Here is a 22,499-nt window from a genome sequence, read left to right as displayed (position 1 = left end):
TTCAGGTATATGGACACAGTGATTTAACTTCTCAATACATTATACTATGCTCACCACTAGTGTACTGCCCATCAGTCACCACAAAACACAAATACCCTATTATCCACTATATTCCCTATGCTGTGCCTTTTATTCCCACGACTTACTCATTCCATAACTAGAAGCCTTTATTGCCTGCTACCCTTCACCCATGTTGTCCCTCCCCCCAACTTCTGGAACTCTGGCAACCATCACCTTGTTCTCTGCATTTTTAAGTCCAATTCTGCTTTTGTTTATTCATTTGTTCTGGTTTTTAGACTCCACAAATGACTATTTTACTTTGCATAATACCCTCTAGGTCCATCCACACTGTCACAAATGGGAAGATCTCACCCTTTTAATGGCTGAGTGTGTGTGCTGGGGGGGGGGGGGGGGGCTTCTGGATTTTGGCTATCGTAAATAATGCTGCTATAAACATAAGGGCGGCATGGTATCTTTCTGAATTAGTGTTTTCATTGTCTTTGGATAAATACCCAGTAGTGGAATTACTGGATCGTATGGAAATTCTATCTTTAATTTTTTGAGGAACTTCCATACCGTTCTCCACAGTGGTGGAAATTTCCACCAATTTACATTCCCAACAACAGCACATGAGGGCTCCTTTCTCTCCACATCCTCACCAATCGTTATTATCTTTTCTAGTGGTTTTGATTTTACCATTGCGTCAGGTGTGAGGTGATCTCACTATAGTTTTGATTTGCATTTCCCTGATGACGAGTGATGATCTTGAGCATGTTTTCATCTGTCTGTTGACCACGTGTGCATCTTCTTTGGAAAAATGTCTATTCAGGTCCTCTGCCCATTTTTAATCACAGTATTTGGGGGTTTTGTTTTTGTTTCTTGGTTTTTTGTTTGTTTGTTTTCAGTCCTAAGTTCTTTAGGTATTTTGGATATTAACGCTTTATTGGATAAATCATTTGCCAATACCTTTTCCCATTCAAAAGTTTGCCTTTTTGTTTTGTTGATGGTTTCCTTCACGTATAAAAGCTCTTTATTTTGATATAGTCCCAATGGTTTATTTTTGCTTTCATTTCCCTTGCCTCAGGAGACATATCTAGAAAACTGTTGCTACAGCCAATGTCAGAAACATTACTACCTGTGTTTTCTTCTGCAATTTTTATGGTTTGGGGTCTCACATTTAGGTCTTTAATCCACTTTGCATTTATGTTTGTGTATGGGGTAAGAAAGTGACCCAGTTTCATTCTTTGGCATGTAGCTTTCCAGTTTTCCCAGCACCATTTGCTGAAGAGACCGTCTTTCCCCATTGTATATTCTTGCCGCTCTTGTCTTAGATTGACCGACCAAAGAAGCATGGGTTTACTTCTGGGTTCTCTAGTCTGTTCCGTTTATTCATGTGTTCCACTTGTGTGCTAGTACCATACTATTTTGATTACTGCAGTTTTGTAATGTATCTTGAATTCTGGAATTGTTACACCTCCAGCTTTGTTCTTCCTTCTCAAGATTGCTTTGGTTATTTGGGTGTTTTGTTGTTCATAGAGATGTTAGTATAATTTGTTATAGTTCTATAAAAAAAAAAAAGCTGTTGGTATTTTGATAGGGATTGCATTGAATCTGTAGATTGTTTTGGGGAGTACAAACATTTTAACAATATTAATTCTTAGAATCCAAGAAACAGTTTTCCATTTGTTTATGTTGTCTTAAATTTCTTCCATCAATGTTTTATAGTTTTTACCTCTTTGGTTACATTTATTACTAGGTATTTTGTTCTTCTTGGTGCAGCTGTGAATGATACTGTTTTCTTAATTCCCCTTTCTGCTACATTAGGATATAAAAATGCTACCAACATCTGGGTATTAATTTTATATCCTGCAACTTTACTGAATTCATTTACTTCTTCTAACAGTTTCTTGGTGGAGTCTTTAGAGTTTTCTATGTATAATATCATGCCATCTACAGATAGTGACAGTTAAACTTCTTCCTTAGCAATATGGATGCCTCATTTCTTTTCCCTGTCTGGTTGTTGTAGCTAGGACTTCCAGTACTTTGTTGAATAAAAGTGGTGACAGCAGACTCCTTATCTTGTTCTTGCCCGGTAGGAAAAGCTCTCAAGTTTTTCACCATTGCATATGATATAACTGTGGGTTTTTCATATATGGCCTTTATTATGTTGAAGTATAGTCCCTCTAAACCCACTTTGTTCGAAGTTTTTTTTTTATTATCAAGAGACGCTGAATTGTGTCAAATGCTTTTTCTGCATCTATTGAGATGATCATATAAACTTTATCCTTTGTTTTGTTGATGTGATGTATCATGGTGATTGATTTGCGAATATTCAACCACCCTTGCATCCCAGGAATTATTCCTTTAAATGTATTGCTGAATGTGGTTTGCTCTTCTTTTGAGGGTTTTTATGTCTATGTTCATCAGGGATATTGGCCCATAGTTTTCTTTTTCTGTGGTGTTTTTGCCTGGCTTGCTATCAGGGTAATGTTGGCCTTGTAGAATGTGTTTGGAAGCTTTCCTTCTTCTATTTTTTTTTTTTTCATATGGGTTTTAATACGAATTGTACACTAGGAACACCATTAATAGTCAATTACCTGATAAATAAATTAATGAAATATACACAGATTCAGAGTCCAATGCTAGACTGATACTTCAGGTCCAATGAAATAAATATACTTTCACCAATACTACTCATTCCACTAACCATGAAAGTATATCTAGAAAAATACAGTAGGAAAAGTATCAAAACATGCAGGCTTTTCCAGAACCACAAAAACCAAAAGTTTCCTAAGATGCCTATTAAGTAAAATAATTTTTCATTTTTTTCCCAAGAAAGGAAATGTTCCAACCCCACCCCCACCTTCCCACAAACCACTGTCTAATTACTATGAGTCTGTTGGTTTTTCCACCAGGGTTGCAGAATCCTTTTGACAATGAGAGAGCAAATAATTAAGTGCTCATGTTTTACCAGGGAAGCAAAAGGACAAGATGCATCAGACAAGGAGTCCACGACAGGGAAACCTGTCCACCAGGGCACCAAGGGACACTGCCATGATGGCAGCCAAAACCGCTTTACCACCTTTATGTTGATCACCTCCCCAGACACAAAGGTCAATAAATCACTCAGAGCCTAGCAATTCAACTAGTCTGGGCTCCAGGAAGCAGAACGACAAGAGCCTCAGAAACTCAAGGTTCTTTTAATTAAGACCTCCTAAACATTTAATACTAAACAACCATTACCTAAGTACTAAATACTTATCAGGGAGTGCCCTTGGTGCTAAAAAATACAGTGGGGAATCAGACAGCTGAGATTCTAGGACTTGGCATTTCCTGGAACATCTCATAATGCTTGGTGAACAGGTTGACCAGCAGCTCCTAAACAGGGATACCAGCTGGGTAAGAGGGCAATAAATGAAACCTAAGCTTTAATATACACATGCACTAATATATATACAAATATATGGTATTACTGCTGTAATACTGCTTTAAATCTCTCTATGATGATAAGTAATTAAAACAAGGCACGCATTTCTACTCTTTAAATCCCCCAAGATATTTATGGTCACCATTCATTCCACTGACACTCCAATGCCTTTGATGACATTCAGTCCCTTCTTGACCAGTCTGTCTAGGCACCCCCACACAGACAGCAACTTTAGCAGGCACCCCATCCTTCCCAGGAAGGACAAAACAGAAGTAAGGTAAAGAATATTCTTTAACCTTTGCAAATGACAAGAAGAGAAAACTGAGAGGGGAAGTTTTCAGTGACTACTTCTGGCTGCAATTTCATTTTAGAAAAAAATCCCCCCTCCACCTGCCAAATAAGTAGTTTTTCATTCGTTAATAGACTGAATCACAATGAACTCAACATATGCTTTTCTGCTAATTATTCTCATGGCACCCAAGCATGTTTAGAGCAAGGAGGCACATTTAGAATATCTCTTCACAGAGGCAGTAGTTGGGATGATGACAAGGATTTTATAGTTTGATTTTAATCTGATCTTTGATTTACAGACTCATGTTAAACCAGCTACTCTGTGGATGGGCCCAGGTGAGCCTATAATGAGATTTATCTTCATGGATTAGGCCTGACCTATAATAATCTGCTCAGGGCTCCCTATGGCTATTTCAGCACTGAGTTATGAAAATTCATCCCTTCACTATAAACAGAACCTAGCTCAGAGGGTAATAACTAGGAGACGTATTACTCCTGGAGTACAAGCACTCTTGAGACTCTGATTATAATGTCCACAGCTGAAGGCACTATTTCACAATTGAGATTACTACTTTCCAGATGAAAAAAATTCTGAACTACGGAATAATGCCTTCAGCTACATACACTGTAATCACACTCAGGAGTTCTTATATCCCAAGAGCAACACAAGTTACCAACAGTTGGTATGGGAAGCTGATTTCAGGAATGGAAGGAAGAAGTTGCAGGAAGAAGCATGGATAACCCTAACTTCCTATTTGCTTTATCCAGAGGTTTAGATGTAAGAGTTCAACATGTCCAATAACCTTATCAACTTCACTAAAGATCTAACAAATTTAGAAGAGTAATGATTTCACGTAATAACCCAGCAAAGCTGGTTTGTTTTTTTTTAAGACAGTATTGACTACTGGCCACAGCATAGTGAGATGCACTTTCTCAGTATATGAATGTATAAATCTGAACAGCATCCATAGAGACGTATTTAGCAGAAGTACAGAGAACTTCCATAGTGCTCATATACTTTGCCATGGTGATTCCACCCCACGAAGTTACCCTGAAAACATAATTAGAGGTGAACAAGGAGTTACTAAAAGCCTGCTCATCGCCATTATCTACAATAGGAAAAACTTGGAAATAACCTATAGGGAGAAATTTTGAGAAATCCACACACTGAAATATGATGCAGTCTTTAAATTGAGTCACAACGGCTAAAGAGAATGCGAACTCACAGTCCAGTCGTATTCTACAACTTTTGTTAAGCAACTTATCCAAGGGCATTCAAATTGTTCCTACATCAATATTTAACAGATACTCTCCCAGAGTTAACTAATTGGACTTCAGCTCAGGTTTTTGTTTTGGAGCTATAAGGCTAATGAAGTATTGATATAATATTAAATGACTGCAAATAAAGTCTGTACCCTAAATAAATGCTGACATGATGCCAGTGCATTCTGAATGGATTAAAAAGGAAAAATGCACTTTTGCATACGTTTAGTGAATTTTCCCTGACTCTTCATAATGCATTTGTGCAAATGGAAAAGATGAATATTCATCAAGGCTCTTTGAATATATTACAGTTTAAATAGTTTGGTCTTAATATTTACAGTGCATCATGAAACATAATTTTTTCATTAAAAGAAATGGATACTATGTCAAAAGAGGGCCATTGAAGAAACATGAAATTACACCACTGAACCTAATATTTAAAGTTGAGAAACATTATTTGAAAGCACTACCCCCTTCAACAATATTAGCTATTCTAGAAAGTATCTTCCAGTGTGCCAGGTTGGTGAATATTGAGTCAAAATAAGAAAGCAAGAAACAAGCTGGTTCGCCATCACACAGGAAGGACAAAAAGGTTACACTACTGCTCTTAGCGGGTGATCCAAGAGAAAGGGCTCATATCCCTCCCTTCTAATCATACCATCTCCACTAAGCCTGACAACCCTGAGGAAACAGTGTTCTGATAAACACCAAGTACGTCAACACCAGTGTTTCCTAGGTAACAGGCACAGGCAAAGGACTGCCCATGAGTTGGTTCATGTGATCCTCACAATAACCTTACGAGGTTACTACAACCATTACCCCTCTTCACAGGTGAATAAACCAAGACTACACAGCTAGTAAGTGCTAGAGAGTGGACCGATCTCTTAACCACTTTGCTCCCCACCCCCAATTCCCTTTTTTCAACTTAACCCCTGTAGTTTAACTCTTGAATATAGTTTCCATAGTAAATTGCTCTCTGGCTTGAAGATTAGCTTCTTGATTAGGCTAAACCTAAAATGTTAACCACAGATTAAAAATAAGGAAACACAGGGGCGCCTGGGTGGCTCAGTCGTTAAGCGTCTGCCTTCGGCTCAGAGCGTGATCCTGGTGTTCTGGGATCGAGCCCCACATCAGACTCCTCCGTTGGAAGCCTGCTTCTTCCTCTCCCACTTCCCCTGCTTGTGTTCCCTCTCTCGCTGGCTGTCTCTATCTCTGTCAAATAAATAAATAAAATCTTTAAAAATAAATAAATAAAATAAAATAAAATAAAATAAAATAAAATAAAATAAAATAAAAAATAAGGAAACACAAATAAACAAGGGTCCATTCTAGGGACCTAAAAATGTATAGATAGGAAATAACATTTGTTTATGCATTCATCAACTCTTCAGTGGGCACCTACTATGTGTCAGCACTAGTCTAGGCCCTGGGAAGTCAGCTGGGAAAACAGGGAAAATCTCTCTACTATCATCAATTTTTCATTAGAATGGTTAACAGACACATAATAAAGTAATAAACTAAATTGTGTGGTATACTGAAAGGGGATACAGTTACAGAGAAAAGAAGGGTGTATGGCTTGCAGTGTGGGTAGCAGTTTCAAACAAGATGGTCAAGAAAGACCTCAACAAGAAAAAATGTGATATGGGGAGGTTCACACACACCAAGCAGACAAAGCTCACGATTCAAATCAAAGAGAAAATTGGAGAAAAACACTGTAAACTAGTTTTCACTGTGTTTCTGCCATCTATCCATTACTCCAAAGTACAAAAGAAGTGAGGATTTCATATGATGGCCACATATACTATTTTTAAACTTTAATCATCAAGGCTTACAACCTTATTTTCCTACAGAAAAATAAGTTACCACTGGTCCTGCTTTTGTCTCTTGAAATTTCCATCTTTCTTGCCAGAAAGCAGCATCTGTATAAATCCCCCTGCTCCTGACAACTCTGACTTCTTTGATAAACTACCCATGTGTGCGGGGAGGGACAGAAAGATGGAAGAAGCAAATGGAGAAATGAGTTTTCCCCTCTTCAGATTAATGTATATGAAGTATACATCTGACACTTCATCAGCACTCCCGGCTGGTGTCCCAGCAGGCGGACACTGGCTGAGCACGGATTCTGCCAGCTACCAGGCTACTTAGGATGAATTGGCAACATGCCATTTATCTGAAATGCCCAATGTGTCTGGGAGAGGGAGCACAACTACATTTAGCATTGCCAAGGAAAACTAGATACTTCAGGCTAGGAATTAATCTCCTCCTTGAGAAGGTAGTTAGCATTACCCTCAAGCTTGCCTATGGTATTTAAATCACTATAGGTCATGCATTTACTAAAATTCGAACCTACCAAACCACGGGCCTTCATTTATATCTTACTAACATATGAATTACCTCTCAGGTTGAGAGTCTGTACTTTTCTGAAATGTTTGTTGGTGTGTTGAACAGGAAATTCTGTTTTATCAAGTGTAATGCTGTCATTTGGACATTTTGATTCCTGTTTTTCCAATTTTTCCATACATGAAGACACATATTGCTTCAACTTACTTCTTCAATGAGCCAACTGAACATTTAAATCAACTGACTGCTTACAAGCATATTAATCGAATTTCCTAGAATGTGGACAGTGATCCACTCTTCACTACTTTGTCACCGTATTTTTTGGAGCGGCCGATGTGGAACTACATGAAATTTGGCACATTACACGGACTTCATGCCTAATCACGAATTTAAGAAGCACACAAAACAAAAACAAAGAGGTTTTAGATGGACAGCCTTATTAGGCCACCCATTACAGCACACAGAATCACATCATCACTCTTGCCTTGCAACTAGAGTCATCTGTCACTTTGTAGGAATAATTATTCGTTCCATCAACAATATTTATTGAACACCTCCTACGTGCAAGGAGTTGTGCCAGGAGCAGTGAGGAGTACGATGTCAGAGCAGACAGGAATTCTGCCCTCAAGGAGCTTGCAGTCTAGCAGGGGATATAAAGCACCAACCCAAACAACTACAACAAATGTGCACCATGACAAACACAGTCAGGAGGAAGAGTGACTTAGAGCTCTAAGACAGGGGCAATGGGTTGAGACTAGTGGCCTGGAGAGAGGGTCAGAGTGAAGCACTTTCTGTGGTTCAGGGCACCATGTGACACATCACTTGTTTAGAAGGAAAAGAAAGAAAAAGTTCTAATAAGTAGACATTTTCATCTCTCATCCATCCTTCTCTATCACTATAGAGGTAGTTAATTGTAATCAGTAAGATAATTTAGATGTAATCCAATCCAAGAACTATGAAACAGATTAATGGTCTGCAAAGGGTGCCAAAAGCAGGAATAAGTCATTCGTCTGCACTGAGCGACATACTGAAATAAGTGATACGGCCCAGAAAGCTGGGCAGATAGCAGAACAGTGAGGAAATCAAAATGGTGCCCTGCCTGGCAGCTCTCCTCCAGCTGCTACTGCTCTTACTAGGACAGAATAGGGGTGGGGTGGCAGAGGGAGAAGACTTGGTCAAACAGTCTGCAAATAGTTTTCCTTCGACAACCATCAGGAAGTAAGGAAGTCTCTGAGGGAAAGACATGGACCTCACTGTCCAGTGAATGGTTAACTGCAGTCTGGCTTCTGTAGTCAAGCTTACCCATAATATGTTACTAACAGAAGTAGTAATACCGCTAACATTTGAGACTTGCTATGTGCCAGGTACTATGTTAAGTTTGCTGCCTATGGGATTTTAGCACTTTCTCTAGTTTTGCTTTCAAGCAAACAGTATAAAAACTCACAGGACTGATAAGCTAATAATTAAACGGCTCTTCGGTAAGAATTTTATCAGACCTATTTTGAGGAGTACTCTTTCGTGTTTTCTATTAATAGTTCTCTTTATCTTTTTATCTTATTCCCAAGTATCTTAGGTCACCTGACATGTGTTTTACCAATGAATGAATCAATTTCTGTTTCTGAGTATAGGACTACCAGTATTAGATAAGATATATTCCTTTTAACAGTACTGTTTTAATCAGAATCATTTACTTGGCAATCATCATACAGGATTACTATCTGAGTATTAAGAGTAATTTTGCAGTGACCCAAAAAGCACTTCTGTTTAAAAAAAAAAAAAATCACTAATTGTAAGGCATTTCCCTCTTTCCTTAAAAAGTAAATGCTAAAGTAAAATAAGCTTTTAATAAAATTCCCCGAGAAGAAAAAGTAACATTGAACTTGGGGATGGGATGATGGCAAATGGTAACTACCATCATTTTAACTGTACCTTTAAATAAAAAGTCCTAAAATTTTCATGAGAGGAAAAAGATGAACTTTGGTTGAAAGACCATAGTCAATTTTGAAGTCATAAAATACTCTGAAACTTTTTTAGGGATAATTATTCACTACCTTCACAATCTTCATTATTCCAGAAGTAGAATCAGGGGATTCCAAAGTTGATTTCCAAAGAGTGCTTAAATATCTCTTTTCATCTTGCAGGTGCAGCTGAGTTGATAAAATAGGAGAAACTAAGTGATTTGCCCAAGTTTAAACAGCTATCTAGTGGCAAAAGTAAGATTAGAGTCCTGACCTAAATCAAATCTCTCTGCATTACTGAATGATTCTCAAATATCCAACTTAATTTATTACTAATGCATAAAATTATAAGGCATATAAGGCACTAATATATCATTTGCATGTCCATCAGTAAAAGATAGTTAAAAATCTATTCCCAAAACATATAACCCTACCACCAAAAATGCTTGTAGAGACTTTAAGGCTGTGCCAGAGGTTAAAGGAGAGAAGTAACAGGCCCAGGACAAAACAAATTCTAGGAAGCGTCGTGGCTGAAAATCAAGATCAACACTGGAAAAAGTGAACAAAGAATGCAGAAGGCCAAGCTGTGAACAAATATACAAACATGGATGCCATATGCCAACCAGTAAATGTGGAGAGAGTCCTGAGGTGGGAATAATGACCAGTTTCAATTACCACAAAAAAGAAGGGTCCAGACAAGAATCACCAATGGATAAGCAATCTAGGGGAAATTTTTGATGAAAAGAAATATTTTCACAAGGCCTGAAATTTATCTTTCCACAGAATGCTTACTGATCACAAGATTAAAAGTCTAATAACTCCAGTGGAGATATCAACACCATGACTGGGGGGAGGGGGTGTTTAACATCACAATGAGGGGCAGATGGACATCATGGGACTGCAGAAGGCAAGCCCTGAAAGGACACATCACCACCCATGCCCTATTCCGGCCTGCAGTGCAAAATGTGAACCTCACCAGGAGGAAACATCAGACACATCAGGCATTCCATTTCATTCTTTAAAATTGGGAGGGGGAGGAAGTCTTCAAAAATGTCTATGTCATAAAAGGGAAAGGAAGGTTGTAGAAAAATTCCAGATTAATAGAGACGAAATAGATACGACAATTACATGCCATATATGACCCTAGACTGAATCCTACACTGGAGGAGAAATGCTATACAGGACACGATTGAGCCAACTGATAAAAATGAAATCCAGAACAGAGAGTAGATAAAAGGCTTGTAGTCACCATAAATTTACCAACGTTTATAACTGTGATAACAAAAGACCATGATAGACACAGCTTACTCTCAAATAGTTCAAGCAATTATCTCAGTGTGTGTACATAGATATGTATACACACACATGTGTATATCTATCTCAGCATATATCCAAGGAGAGAGAAAAAGCAACTTTGTCAAGAAATTAATAGCTGGATCAAGGTAAGGATCAACAATGTTCTACATATTTTTCATATTCTTCCAACTTTCTTGTAAGTCTGAAATTATTTTCAAATATAGTATTTAAGAAATAAAGCTCAGAGATATTTTCATTTCTTGCAAGGGAAGAGAGGAGACAGTCAAGGGGAAAGAAACACTACAGATTAGGTCGGGGGCGTGGAGCGGGAACTTGGAAAAAATTAGCACACTCGACACAAAAAATTTCACATTGCTTAATGTTAAATGTGGTTAAGTTCAAAGCTAGTTAAACTCAATAAAGTTAAAATAGTCCCTAGGGTGGTGGGGAGATGAAACCGCATCGAGGCACCGCAGACACGGGCAGCTGACACGGGCAGCGGTCACTCACCAGGCTGGCGGTGAGCAAGGGTGCCGACTGGCCCAGGGCCTGGTTGCGCATGCGCACGAGGTTGGACGTCTCCGCGGACGCTGGCCAGGCCTGCCCTGCCACAGGGTTTGGAAGGAGGTACCTCCCTGTTGGGGTGAAAGAGAAGACAGCGTAAGTGGCAGGCAGAACATCGGCACTTCTGTGACAATGGCAAGTCCCTTCTTGGCCATCCTTCTATACTGCTTCTGTCATACTCCTTACATTTATTCATCGCAACCAGAGGAATATTGTTTTACTTAAGTCAGGGGATCCAGTCCCAAGTTCTGACCCTGATTTCCCACATAAATCCAAGGATCGGCAGCTTTCAGCAAGGGCAGGGTAAAATACTACTGCCTATTCCACAGGAACTTGCAGAGGATACATATAAATACACAAAGCATCCTCAGCATCAAAGAAGTAAACATGCACTTACAAATGGACTATTGAGATATCTAATACGAAAAATGATCTCAAGATCAACTAGAAAAAGAGTTGACAAAGTAGAGATCATGACCTACAAAAGGAACTACAAGAATTCTGTCAAGGTGAAACAGGGCTGGGGCCTCATTCTCAAAGCTTCGCTCTCTGAAGAACTGGTGGTCATCCAACCATGTCCACAGGACACACGTGGTATCCATTCGCATACATCAGGACATCAATGTCAGACTAGGTTCACTGAGCAATTTACATCAACCTTGAACTCTGCTACATGTGTATGCCTTTAACAGTCAAACAGGTGAAGCAATTCGCATTACATTACTCCCTCACTACAAGGACTAAACTAGTTACCAACACACAGGAAATAAGGTTCCTTGACTTCAGGGAGTTAGGATGGACATGAATATTTATGCAGTAATGGAGCTCAGTGAAAGTAGAAAACATGTTTGATTTTTATGTGTTTCACACTAATACTAGCATAATGACTGGCCATAGTAGGTGCTCATTAAGCATCCCATGAATGATTAAAGAACAAGTAGGCGCTTCTTTCCCCAGAAAACACATTGGCAAAGAGAAAAGATGGCAGGCAACCCACAGAACCGCATACAAGGTTGTGGGGGGGCAGGGTGGGGATCCAGCCACATTCCTCTCAGAAACATGAGGGGATTGCCGCTCGTGTGGCTAGGTGACCTGTAGCAGAAGCAACATCTGGATTTTCCCCAGATCTGTTCCTTGTAAAAGAGCCTCACTCTCTTACTTCAGGCAACAAGCATATCCCACTAGGTAATAACTGTTGCCATATATTAACTGATTTACTAGCAGTGTGCATGGTAATCACTAGCACTATCGGAGTATAGGAGTGAGCTACAGCTCCCATCATTGTCCATGTGAAGACGTGTAATGCTTTCATCCCGGTGCTTTCAGAAATTTATATTTTCATTGCAAAGCAAATAATTACTTACTTTGCCAAAATTGCTCTTTTCCTATATTATGTAGTGAAAGCACAGATTCTAGAGAAATTGAGATTTGCTTTTGAGATCTTCATCTTGCCTTGGTGACAAATGGGGAAGGAAGTTAGCCAACCTTTCCCAGCTTTGGTTTTTCCATCTCTAAAGTGGGGAGAATGGGACAGTGTAAATTGTTGGGGGATTAAAGAATTTTCTAAGTAAAGTGCTGAGTAAATGTTAGCTCCTTAGCCATAACAGTAGTAAAAATGGTAAGTATCTTTTTTCACTTGGGTTTTGTTCCTTTTCACTCACAAGCAGGAAGTGTAAACATATATATAAAAAGGGAAAAGTCACCTATAATCACACCAAGGAAAAACACTATCAACATTTCAGTGATTTTCTACCAGGCTTTCTTTCTGTAACCTCTATTTTCTTGCAAAAATGGAATTATACTGATTTTTGTTACCTGCTCCCCCCAACCCCACAAAATAGATTATGACCTTTTCCAAACAAACACATATAGCCAATGCCAATTAATTGAAGCATAAACTCTACTACTGAAAATTCAAATATAATTACCCTCATCTGTGATTCTGGTCACCACCTCAAAAACATTCAGCCCCATTTTATGCAGGAAAGGTTACAGAATTGGAAGTCCAGAATTTGTTTTTTCCTTGCCTTATTTTAAAACATGAACTAAAAGCTGGACTAAGAGGGGCTTTGGGCAATCTGCCCCCTTTAGATCCAAAAGCAGGACATTAATAAAAAAGGACAGGAGAACTACAGACTACATTTAAGAAAACTAAAATCAGTATTACATGAATAAATGATTTAACATAGAAATCACTGTCTTTGAAGGACATCATTTGTTAAAAATATACGAACCTCCAGTGATCAGAATCCATAGATTTTTTTTCTTCTGATCCCTTCTATTTCATTTCCTACATTTTGTGTTTTATATTTTCTTTGTTCGTATTTCAGAAAGAAGCCTGAGAGAGGGTACAGAGGCTATGTGATGTCAAGGTTTACAGCATGGAGAAAATCTACTTTGGCCTCACCACTATTCTGCCCCAGATGCTTCATTTTAAAGAAAACCAAGAGTACATACAAAAACAGTTGAAGAATTTAATGTAGCAGTGGAAAAATTTAGAGGGCAAACATTTCAGTTAACTGAATAATTTTACATATTAGTCCTTTTTTTTTCTTCTAGTAGAAAATAATTGTTAGACTATCTCCCTATAATCCCCCCCGAGGTGAATAAATAGGTATTTATTTCTTTATCCCTAGTACCAGGCACAATATCTGGCCCTTAGGAAGTGTTCAATAAATGTTGCCTGAAATGCAGTTAAACTACACTATTTGATCAATCCTTGTCAAATATAAACAGAAAGAATAAAACTAAACAGATTATTTTCTTAAATTTCATTTGTACCATAGCCTAATAGCTACACATCCTTACTATATGCCAAGTACTTCCAATATCTTAACAACCCAATGTGTATTAGGTAATATTACCTCCACTGTAGTGCCCAGGGAGGGCATACAGCTATTAAGTGGGTAAGTTATTAAGTGGATTTATAGATATATATGGGGGGGAGGGGGGGGAAGAGAGAAAATGGCTGAAAAGATGGGAGATGGTAGCAGAATGGATTAAATGATATAATGCACTTAACACACTCAGCCTAGGACATGGGCAACAGTCAATACACTATCACTACTCACATTATCATGAGAACTTTTTAATTCTGTCAACATCAACCCCAAGTCCACCCTAGGAACAAAACAGGGCAATGTGTTCTTTAATAAAGAGAAATATTTAATAATATTAAAATAAAGGCTAGTATTTCTTTGTGGAAAGGATAAACAACAAATTCAGAATTGTAGTTATCTCTGGCAGGGAAAATGGGGAATGGGCCTAGGGAGGAAAATGCTGTAATATTTTATTGTTTTAAAAATCATATGCAGGCACTAATGGGGTCTATGAGTTGAACTTAAAACTTCAAAGAATTAAGTTTTCACTTGTGGCTTTAATAAATTTAATATTAATACATCTGAAGAATGTGTCAATTATTAAGCTTAGCTAAAGCTGGCTGGTGGATATATGGGTTGTACTGAAGTATTCGCTCTTAATTTCTGTATATGCTATTATATAACGTTGTTTTTAACAATTCCTATCAAAACACGTGCTCCATCATCTAATACGGCCAACTAGCCGGGAGTACATTCCTTCCACGGATAAGGCCACGTCAGGGAGGGATCTGCTGATGGTGGGAACTTTGTAACGGGTTTGGGTAGAACAGAAAGGAGCTAGAGGGAAGGTTCCATGAAGAATGGGAGCCAAAAGGAACCACGAGGACACTTACCACAGTCCCAGAATGAAAGTCATGGCAGCAGACACTGGGAAAGACTCCCTTTGTGCCAATGGGACAGCAGAATGGAAACGGGGACAGTTCTCAAATAAATCCCCGGTGTAGGAAATTCATATGCTAGGATCCTTGCTCAGGGAATCCAACCCCACCTCAGAACGGAGGTCAGACTCAGAACAAGAACTGGGGGAGGGGCACAAGCAACAGAACCACCTCCCTTCCCTCCATTCACTCGGAAGCACACTTTGAACACTTTAGTTTCATTAGTTCTCACAGTGCACTCAAAAACAAGCAGAGACCACTGCTAACAGGACCCCTGTGTGTCCTCTCCTCCAAAGTCACCCTGTCTACCACCATCCCGTACGCTTTATGTGTTACTGTACCATGTCTAAGTCTCATCTTGGTAGCAAGGCCATATATGTGCCTTATCAAAGGAAAACCAAGTGCGACACTGTAAGTGGTGAGGACAGACTTTAATCAGTAGTAACTACTGCAACAGGAAAAAAAGAGTCCAGTGTGAACTGAACTCACCTTCAATTTGTACAATAACTGAGTGTTTTACTAAGAGAATGAGGGAGTAGGGCAGGGAGCCAGTGGGGGCTCAGTCGAGTCAATAGAAGTGAAAAATGACACAGGGTCATTCAGTGTAACTGCGATCAGGCCAGCTCTTCCTGCCAGCTGGCAACTGCCAAATTCACATTCTACCCTCCCACAGAGCCTGGGAGGCAGAGACCCTAGCTGTTGGCCCAAACAGAAAAAATTTTGACAGCCCCGAGTTTTCTCAGGCAGGCACTTTAAGAGGACTAGGGTCATGCTAAGAAGGTTGCCTTGAGCTGTTAGAACCTATGCCACTGTTTGTTCGCGTCTTCACTGACCAAGTCTGAGGCCTGGTTGAGAAGGAGGTCTCAGAGGAAACTGGCTAGAGTTTGGTCAAGGAGAGGCTCTCCGTCAGGCTTCAATTCTTTTATTATGTCAACAGACCCAAACCCCAAGGACACATTTTGATGTTCAATAATTGATCAATTTTGGAATTCAGTTTGAACTAGGTTTTTCAACTTAGTCCATATATTTACCTCATACAGTCTTCAAACCCAACAGGACATAAACAATCAAAGTTGCCAGTAATGTTATGGTTGACTTTACAGCCTAATTGCTGAGTGCCAACTCTGACCCCCCAAAAGTGATTCTATCACTTATTCATGAACTTCCCCAAGTCTCGATTTCCTCAGCTGTGAAATAGGGGTAAACTTACAGGGTGTTCCTAAAATCCAAAAAGAAAAAACATCATACAATGGACATTCAATAACATCAGCTTAAAAAAGTAAGAAACACAAAAAGCTATCCATGAGACTACATATGATAATGGGAGCAAGAAACAAACTTTCTTTAAGCCACTGGAAAAATAATTAAATTAGGAAACACACACATAATACAATGAAATATTTATAATCCTGTCACTGCTTAGATTTTAGATGTCATTATTCTTGCATGAGTCTTATCCTTAGGAATCACATGAATGTTATAAATTGAATGGTCTGTTAGCACAACACATGGGAGGTTTTTATTCCTGCCTAGACCCCCATTAGTGTTAATAGGGAAAAGAGGACAACAGATGGATTTAAGACAGTCATTAGAAGGCACTAACATCATGCCATACTTGGTAGTGACTACATCAAACTTTATATAAATTCGCTTTCTGATGACTACCAAGAGCCTCTAAAAAGTGTGTTGCTGTTGTATTCATGCATCATTTGCTGCCTACAATTTAAGAAAATTAGCATCTGTCAACTGCATTATTCAGCTGCACGGGGTGGAAATTAATGGATAATACCATTCCTAATTTCTTATAGGAGAGGTGAGCTTGCCTACCAATCTGGCTGCTTTATTTTAATACCAAATTGAGCTTGCTGTTACAATTGGAACTGTGATCAGCTCTATGCTCTTTGGAAACACATTTATAAAATTCTGATATGTTTATTATAGCATTTATTACATATATTCTACTGACATAACTAGAAATTTAGAGGCAATAAATAGAGGTCCATATTAAAGCTGAAATTCGTTGACCAGACTGATGTAAGAACTTGTCAGGCTTCAAACATAGAGGTATGAGTTACCTGAATGGGCTTTTTATATTGGTTATTGTTACTGTTTTGGTCACAGGGCCTCTACTTAACAGAGTGGAAGATATGCAGCCTTTTAAGATTATATATTAAAATAAGTAGATTTCTGAGCCTAGACCTGGATTGTGCCTTGGTTCTATGAACGTTACATATGGTCTCATTAATGGGGTGTGTTTTCCTTTGTTTCCATCCTGAATCCCAAGAAACAAGAAGACCTCCATAAATGCAAGCTTTCAAAAATGAAATACATGCTTTCAAAGCCCCCCAAAGCATGAAGTATCCCTCTGAAGTAGGAAAATACCAGGTCAGCAATAATTTTAGCAGAATGGCTATATAAAGAATTAAATACAGCCTCTGGAGAACTACTTTATCATCAGGGAATAATGGTACCTGACTAGATTTAAAAGCTTCCAGTAAAAAAGTTCCTTATTACCTGAAGTGCAACATAGATTTCGCAGGCAGTCCACAGTCTTACATTTTGGGTTATTTCTCTTGGACTACAAACAAGCCATCAAAGGGAAAATAAGACCTAGTAACTACGAACAAAGCAGTCTTTGGATAGATACAGCTTCTGGCGCTCAGTTATACATAAAACTCTGAAAAAGTTTGTTTATCCCTCTAAGGCACCAACCAGGAACAAAAGGAAGTTGAGGGAACAGCTGTGTTGCTCTCAAGAGTTTTGGGGAGGTGGGGCCAGGGAGCCACCGGGGGAGCCACAGGAGGGAGGGAAGGAGAATGGGCGTGGCCATGGCCCAACAGGAGTCACGGGGCTGGCGACACAATGAACACTATGAAGCTATCACCATGCGGGTGCCAGGAGCAGGCAGAGGGGGCCATGCACTCATCTCCCTCATCCTTCATCTTTACATTTCAGCTACCAGCCTGCTGCCAACCTGGAGCATCTCCTGAGGCTCTCAAAGTAGCTCCCTGAAAGTTCACGTCCACCACTGAAGTGGGAAGAGGGACATCCCACCATTTTACCGCCTGCCCCCACTCCCTGCTTCCTGCTAAAACCTCCCTTGCTCAATCCCACCTCTGGGTATATAGAGAAAAGAACTAAAAGCAGGGATGAACAGATAGGTGTATACCAAGTTCATCGTAGTATTAATCACAAGAGCCAAAAGGTGGAAACAAACCGAACATCCCTGAGAGAGGAGCAGATAACCAGAATGTGGTATACACATACAGTGGGGTACGAGTCCACCTTAAAAGGGAGTGAAATTCTGACACCTGTCACAACATGGATGAACCTTGAAGACATGCTAAACAAAATACGACAGACACAGAAGGACAAATATTGTATAATTCCACGTATATGAGGTTCATGGAATGGTCAGTTTCACGGAGACAGAATGTGTAACCGTGGATATGGGGGCTGTGGAGAGAGGGGATGAGACCTACTGTTTCTCAGGTACAGAGTTTCAGTTTGGGAAGATGATGGAGTTCTAGAGATGGATGGCAGTGACAGCTGCACAACATTGTAAATATACTTAATGCTGTTGTTGAACTGAGACACTTAAAAATGGTTAAAATGGTGAATTTTGTTAGGTATATCTTAACACACACACACACACACACACACACACACACTGACACACACACCCCTTCACTTGCTTAGCTGTAACTATGCACCTTCCTGAGAAAAAACAACTCTGTTTTACTGTCTGGGAGGCATCCACACTAAACTACGTCAGCACCTGCTCTTGCAAATTACACTTAAATAACTTGAGCCGTTGGAATCACTGACAAGTCAGAGGAATTGAGTTTTTCCCAGTGCACTCCCAAATTTAGAAATGGAGAAAGGTTAAAGGCCAGGAGAAGTCACTGGCTGAAGCCGGGAAGAATGTATGAGTCAGCAGCCACTGTCCTCAAGTATGCTCCATCATCCTCAAGATGTTCCTCTTCTCTGCTCCACTGCTCACTCCTCAACAGTGGTTTCCTCATCATAGTGACTGTCAGACTCCCAGCAATTAGAGCCTCCCTTTATTCATCTTCAGCTGCTACTGCAACACAGAGACATGGCTCCTTCCATCTTCCCTCTCACACGGGTGACTGACTTCCAATTTCTTGTCCCACTGCAAAAGAATAACTATACAGACAGCATCGGCAATGCTGCTAAATCATTCTTCTTAATGGCACAAATAAATATAATTTGAGAAACCAACAGACCTGTGACCAGAGAGCGAAGTTCACTGACTCCTATACCGAGCTGCTATTTTCGCCTTAAAAGGAAAAAAAAAAAAGTGTATGTTTACTCACACAAGGAAAGTCCAAAGCATAGCCTTGACCCTAAGTCCTTAAAGACATCACTGCCCCCTATACAGGGATCTCTAATTGACAAGGGAAGTGAACGCTGAAGGAGAGAGTGCGCATGCCTTCGGAGAGGCTGGCAGTCAAAGCATGGGACGCCATCCGGACACCAAGGCCTGAACCCAACTAACTGCACGATGCAGCCATCTCTAAACCTCAGTTCTGCTATAAGACTCAAACCCAATGGAGATGCGCAGTCTCACTGTGTTGAATACTACCACCAGCATTCTATATTTAACAAAGGATGGCAAGGCACGATATGAACCACAAGGGCCTGGTGAGAAAGTTAAGGAGACACTTTAGAAGGAAGCTGGCAGCAAGCGGAGTAGGTAGCAGAAAGTGAGAGTGTACCGACCCCAGACTGGGTACGTGACACAGGTTTCAGGGAGTCACGAAAGGCCAGTTTCACACCATGAGAGCATTCGGGACTGTGGAAAAATAACAGCATACTCCTGTCTACAATACAGAAGTCAAAGCCTTTAGCCAAACCATCTCTGGCTGCCACTGCCACTATCAACTACAGCTGAAGTTTTACATCGAAAGTAACTTTAGTTGTGGGCAATACAGCAACATGATTCAAAGGTACTCTCTTCACCCTCAATCATAGACAGCCACCATGTTGCCCCTGGCAGTTTATGATAAGAGGGGAAAAATGCCAACAGCCTGAATCTGCACTTAGAAATATATTTGTTCTTTTTTCCTTTCTTTTGTTTTCCCTTAAACTGCTCCTTAAGAAGTATTTTTTCTCATCTACTAAGACTACCACTCTGAAACTCTAACACAGGAAGATGGTAGTACCAAATGAACTAGTACATGAAAGAGAGCTTGGTAAACTTCAGTGTTCCTATTATTACAAGTGCTCACAACACCCAGCAAATCCTCCCATTCTGTAATGAGACCCAGCCCTAGCCAGCAAATCCCTGCTTCACCTCCACCACCAAAATGTCTCCATTCAGATGATGATTATCTGAATTTAAATTTCTTATCAAAAAATAAATGATGGTTTTGCCCTGAGCGCTAGCTGTATAGACCAAATGCTAATGGGATAACGTAAAATTGATTTGTAAACAAGTATTATACAGAGCCTACTCTAACAAGAACATGGTCACAAGAATCCGATAGCAAGTGGTATGGCTTGGAATGGCTGTCTGCGTGAGGGCACCGAGGAGCTGGGTGGTGGCCGTGTCTAGGCAACGCTGGGCATAGGTCAGAGTTAACATCTGCAATCTGGCCTCCCTCCATCCGCGTATTGAAATATAATTCAGCAGAATGAATTGCTAGACATGCCTAAACCCCCTGGGAAATGACAGATATTGATGAATGCTGTTGGGAAGATATATGGAAGGAAACGACAAATAAATAGAACCATTTTTTCTCAGAGTCAGTTTGAGGATATGTGGAGCAGCTGTTAAACTACTTGTCAAGCTCCCAGTTCTCCCTTCCTCTTGCTCCTTCCTCTTCCCCATCTGCCTCCAAACCTTCCTAAAATCCCCGGGAGGACCAGAATCTTGCACGCTTCAAAACACCAACCAAATGAGTAGGAGTCATCCCCTCCTCCCCATCACTCTCTTCCCAACCCAGTATGTCCAATTCTTTCCAAAATATCTTTCCATCTAAACATGTTCACTGCCCCCTCTGGATCCTGGAAATATGTTCAATGTTTAAACTCATGAAACTGTTGAATTCAAGTCCATCCCCATTTGGCCCCAGTCACGAGGTTGAAATCCAAGATTCACAGCCTATTATAATGCAGTAGCTGCATGGCTACAGGACAGTGTGGAACACACAATTTGTTTTCAGTGGTTGCTTAGGTCCCCCTCCAGGATGCTTTACGCATCTTGGCATCATGGGCATTGAACCCATACCCCAAGGCACTGCTAGCCTTCCCTCTCCCCATCATACAACCTGTTCTTATATGGCTCCTTGCATAGAGAGTCCCATTTATTGTAACGCACGACATGCTCTCTCCACTGTAAACTGTCACCTGGGACTGTACCCCATATGCGCTTGCAGCCCTACATCACATCCCGGACACCAAAGCTACCAAACTTTTACATGATCACATGCTTAATGTCTATGCATAGTAACTCTCCATTCTCTCTCTCCTTTATATTTCTACCAGGGTTCATATTTTTCCATTACTATGTGGTTCCGCATTGCCTAGAAAAATACTCAAATTTGGTCCAATCATTAGCTCTGTAATATTAATGCCAAAGACTCAGCAGCCTTACTTCTCACTTTTCTTGGCTTTGACTTTCACTTCTAAAACTCATCTCCAAAGAAGTCCGACACCTCCACAAAATACTGTAACTTTTCAAAGTAAGCTGATTGGCCTCAAAACACTAGACAATTTGTACTTATCATCTTGCTTTGGAAGAAATTATGAATCCTACACAATTCCATTCTTTTGCAAACTAAGATGCTTTGATTGACACACCCAAATGTCACTGGCAGCCCTGAGAGGCTGAACATTCCTGACAACTGCCCTACATCGAAACACTTAGGACAGAGGCCAAGGAGGAGCTAGCCATCAGGAGCTTTACAAGAGAAACAAAAAGAACAAAGGCAGCCACAACGGGATAAAACAAACTCTGTGTCACAATCCAAGCAGAAATTTCCAGACAAGTCCTCATTTCCCAACAAGTTCTGTTTACCCAAGGAAACTTTTATATACACAATCTACGTCACCTAACAATGTACTTCCACATATATTTATTTGGAACAATTTCTAGTTCCAAGCTGACATTTATTCCAAGCAGATTTCAAATTCTTCTTCCTCAATAACAATGTCTATACTTCCTGAAGAAACTAGTATTTTTGTCTTCAGAGATGTTTGCTGATACTGGTTAACGAGTAAGCAAAAAAAATCTAGAACACAACTGTGAATGATTCTCCAAAAAATACCATATAGTAGATCTCCTCCAGGGACTCCAAATGGTAGTTTGTTGAAGACCCCATTTCCAGGGAGAAAGACCTCCACCAGGGAGTGTATAGCCCGCTGTTCTTCCTCTCTTAGTAGGAAAGTTAATGTTCCTCCTACCTGGTTTAAAAGCAACGAAATCTAAGAACCAATGCTATCCAAACTGCAATCGATACCCTGAATTAAGCTCCAAAAGATCACTAAGTGCTTTCCAAAACCTAACACAACACTGCCCTTGTTTTTAGGAAGAGAAAAATTAAAGCCACGATTATCTTCCTGATTTCCTCAGGAC

The 22,499-nt window shown here is 39.9% G+C and overlaps 1 protein-coding gene across 8 annotated transcripts in view; it reads right to left on the bottom strand.

Moving 5' to 3' along the window:
* The window catches only part of MAST4 (microtubule associated serine/threonine kinase family member 4), a 535,574-nt gene that overhangs the window by 356,217 nt on the left and 156,858 nt on the right, over window positions 1-22,499 (bottom strand). For all 8 annotated transcript variants that reach the window (XM_044384142.3, XM_057307021.1, XM_044384143.3 and 5 more), the window contains exon 3: window positions 11,086-11,210. In XM_044384142.3, the coding sequence (XP_044240077.3) occupies window positions 11,086-11,210 (125 nt within the window). The remainder of the gene's footprint in view (window positions 1-11,085; window positions 11,211-22,499) is intronic.

Source organism: Ursus arctos, unplaced genomic scaffold (genome assembly GCF_023065955.2).
Source record: "Ursus arctos isolate Adak ecotype North America unplaced genomic scaffold, UrsArc2.0 scaffold_5, whole genome shotgun sequence".
Taxonomy (NCBI): domain Eukaryota; kingdom Metazoa; phylum Chordata; class Mammalia; order Carnivora; family Ursidae; genus Ursus; species Ursus arctos.
Note: the sequence above shows the minus strand (reverse complement) of the source record. Positions and strands in the feature narration are given on the sequence as shown.